Source organism: Limulus polyphemus, unplaced genomic scaffold (assembly GCF_000517525.1).
Source record: "Limulus polyphemus unplaced genomic scaffold, Limulus_polyphemus-2.1.2 Scaffold4293, whole genome shotgun sequence".
NCBI classification, from domain to species: Eukaryota; Metazoa; Arthropoda; class Merostomata; order Xiphosura; family Limulidae; genus Limulus; species Limulus polyphemus.
Genome location: NW_013669903.1, coordinates 81,555 through 85,173, shown reverse-complemented (window position 1 = coordinate 85,173; position 3,619 = coordinate 81,555). Strand labels below are relative to the sequence as shown.

The window sequence follows — 3,619 nt, the reverse complement described above, 5'->3', positions numbered from 1 at the left end:
CGGAAAGAATAGACCAATTTTATTAAGAAAGGACTTGTGTCGCTAAAGTTTCGTGGGAACGAAGTTACGGAAAATCAGCTAACGAACGGAGACGTAACACGCATATATTGAGGCTCCAATCTGTAGTTTCTGAAACGTTATTAAGTCTATCCTGATTCAAACGCATATACTGAGAATCCAATCTGTAGCTTTTGAAACGTTATTAAGCTTGATTCAAATGCATATATCTAGAATCTGTAATTTCTGAATGGCCCGATATGGCCAGGTGGTTAGGGTACTCGACTCGTAATCTGCGGGTCGCGGGTTTGAATCCCCGTCACACCAAACATGCTCAACCTTTCAGCCGTGGGGGCGTTATAATGTGACGGTCAATCCCACTATTCGTTGGTAAAAGAGTAGCCCAAGAGTTGCCGGTGGGTGGCCTTCCCTCTAGTCTTACACTGCTAAATTAGGGACGGCTAGCGCAGATAGCCCTCGTGTAGCTTTGCGCGAAATTTAAAACAAACAATTTCTAAAACGTTATTAAGCCTGATTCAAACGTATATACTGAGGCTCCAACCTGTAGCTTCTGAAACGTTGTTAAAGCCTGATTCAAATGCATATAATATACTAAGATCCCAATATTCCAGTCTGTAACCTCTGAAACGTTATTCTAAATGCCTGTCAGAGAATCACAATCATCTCAACCTAAAAATAGCTTCCCTTTTTTCAAACTTTTAATAATCTGTGTATTTATGCTCAAGTTCTAAGAGAAATTAAAAACACTGCACAAGAAATTGTTTAATGTTTGGTTAAAATTCCAAGTCTTAAAACATCAAGAAAGGTTTGAAGAAAGTTGTTTACAAAATATAACTTATCGAAGAGAAAAAATAAATCCAAGTTAGTATTTCTCAAGGACGTTTAGACCTTGAAAAGAATGTGTTTTAAACGCCAGACGTTTTTCTTTAAAAAATCATAAGAATTAAGTAGTGATTTTGCGTTCCACATCTCCTATTAATTCCTAGAAATCCTCAGTTCACGAAGCATGAAACATATTTGTATACCTTTACTTAGGAAAGTAGAAATATGGAAAATAAAAGTATTTAAAATCCGAAATCTAACACTTGTCACAGTTTTGTATTGATCTCAGTATCTCGAACAAGCTGTGTGGTTAAACTTTTATTTACTGTACATTTTTTACTTGTACTTTTCGTATCGTTCTAAAGATCCTGGATAAGCTACTTTATAACTCGCTAATCTACTGTAAACTTTTATTTTTTGTATCTTTCACCATATCCTGAACCAAGATGCTTCCTAAAATGTTTATCTATTGTAAATTATAGATTGTGTATCGTTCATTTTTCACAAGGCATAAAGGAAACATTTTATTTTATACGTTTTGTTCTTTTAAGAGTACTACTCTATTTGTAGAGTATAAATGGGTATTCTATTCTTTTCAGAGTATTACCGGGTATCGGTTCTCATTTCCAAAGACAATACTTACCTGCTTCGCTGTCCTTCTCTCTGGAGGAACTTTGTTGATTCTAATGTCATGGAAACCAAGCATCAGGATAAAGATGACCCACAGCTTATGTCCTTTTAAGCAAGCAGAAAAGGTCGTCTTAATAGTAAGGAAGTATTTAATTCATTCTAACAATTTAGGAGTAATAATGTTTGTTATTTTTCTATTCTTTGCGCCACTGTTTACGGGTAATGCAATCTCATTAATATCAGTTTTTGTTAATTTCGCCAAGACTCGTTGATTGCATGTTAAGTCAACTATCAGTGAAACGGGTAGATCTCACGTGTAACGGTCAGTTTGTAGAAATTGTTCGTACTTATTATTCAACAAATATTCTTCAGCTAAATTCATTAGTTTGGAGAGGCTATTGACTTGCACGTGTTTCAAGGTGTCTGTATATTTCTAATTGCATTTCGAAAAACGTATTTCAAAGTCTGTCGGTTTCCATTTATTTTGATATATCTGCTATAAATATCCCGAATGACCACTATTGGTGGAGAGAAGTTATTATGTAAAGAAGTTAAATTGGTGCTTTTTTCTTTTCATTCATTCAAAAACTCGCCTCTCTTATAGTTTGTGACTAAATCAAGCATTTATATAAATATTTTTAGTATTATGATGCATCAATCTCAAGTAATAGGTTTATTAACTATTCCCAAACTGATAGAGAAGTTTTACAATGAAATACTTATCCAAATCTTATACTAAGTAACATGAGTTCTACCTCATGTATATATAATTACATCTGTTGCTACATTACTCATTTATTAATCATTATAAAATCCAGACATTAATATATGCTGTATTAACTCAGACATTTAAGTTTAACCGACTAAAACTGATCATGAACCTCACTAGTATTACACTAAGTAACCAATGTAAATCTGACCTAGCTAAAGGACTTAATTTCTCTCTTCCTCCGCGAAAACTGAATTATGCCAATTTTCTTTATCCATTCGAACTGCTATACAGAAACCTGAAAGACCTTCCTATGTACGATAAAGGCAATCTTAATCAATCCCATGATTCTTTTATTACTAAATTAAAAAATCTTGCTCTGTCTACATTTTATAATTTTAATAGTAAGAGAGAACCTAACCCTCTAATCCCTGACGAAATCTTAGCCTTCAAGTAATTGTCACTAAATAAAAACATCCATGTTACACGCCCTGATAAAGGCAATGACTACCTTAATAAAATACATGATATTCTGGACGATTCTACAAAATTTAAAACCTTAAACAATGACCCTTTATCTCTTAGCATCCAACGTGAGGAAAAAATCCAAAGGTACCTAAGAGAACTAAAGAACAAAAATATTATATCTGAAAATGTTGCTTCTTCAAAGTTCAGATATATATATATTAATAGTTTCATTTAGAGGAATGTTATTACGTGAAAGCTCAGATGTACATATATTAATAGTTTCATTTAGAGGAATATTTGTAAAGAGGGAGGTAACATCAAAGCTCGCCACGAAGAGATTATCTGAGGGGGGTAGTTGACTTAGTTCATGTTCAAAGTGGAAGGAATCCGGGATAGTATATTCATTAGTAGTGAGTGGCTGAAGTATAGGTACTAAACATCTAGCAAGTTTGTAACTAGGTGTGCCTATAGTGGAAAGAATGGGTCGGAAGGGGGACCTGCTTTATGAATTTTGGGAAGGCCATATAACATACCAGGACGGGAGCCAGTGGGATAAAGTCATTTAGAGGGATGTTATTACGTGAAACTATTAATATATGTATATCTGAGCTTTCACGTAATAACATCCCTCTAAATGAAACTATTAATATATGTATATCTGAGCTTTCAAGTAATAACATCCCTCTAAATGAAACTATTAATATATGTATATCTGAGCTTTCACGTAATAACACCCCTCTAAATGAAACTATTAATATATGTATATCTGAACTTTCACGTAATAACATCCCTCTAAATGAAACTATTAATATATGTATATCTGAACTTTCACGTAATAACATCTCTCTAAATGAAACTATTAATATATGTATATCTGAGCTTTCACGTAATAACATCCCTCTAAATGAAACTATTAATATATGTATATCTGAGCTTTCACGTAATAACATCCCTCTAAATGTCTTTTCTGAA

At 33.4% G+C, this 3,619-nt stretch overlaps 1 protein-coding gene across 3 annotated transcripts in view; it reads left to right on the top strand.

Moving 5' to 3' along the window:
- LOC106470919 (probable cation-transporting ATPase 13A3) overlaps window positions 1-3,619 on the top strand; it is a 69,126-nt gene that overhangs the window by 5,357 nt on the left and 60,150 nt on the right. For all 3 annotated transcript variants that reach the window (XM_022399565.1, XM_022399564.1, XM_022399566.1), the window contains exon 2: window positions 1,440-1,607. In XM_022399565.1, coding sequence (XP_022255273.1) covers window positions 1,440-1,607 — 168 coding nt within the window. The remainder of the gene's footprint in view (window positions 1-1,439; window positions 1,608-3,619) is intronic.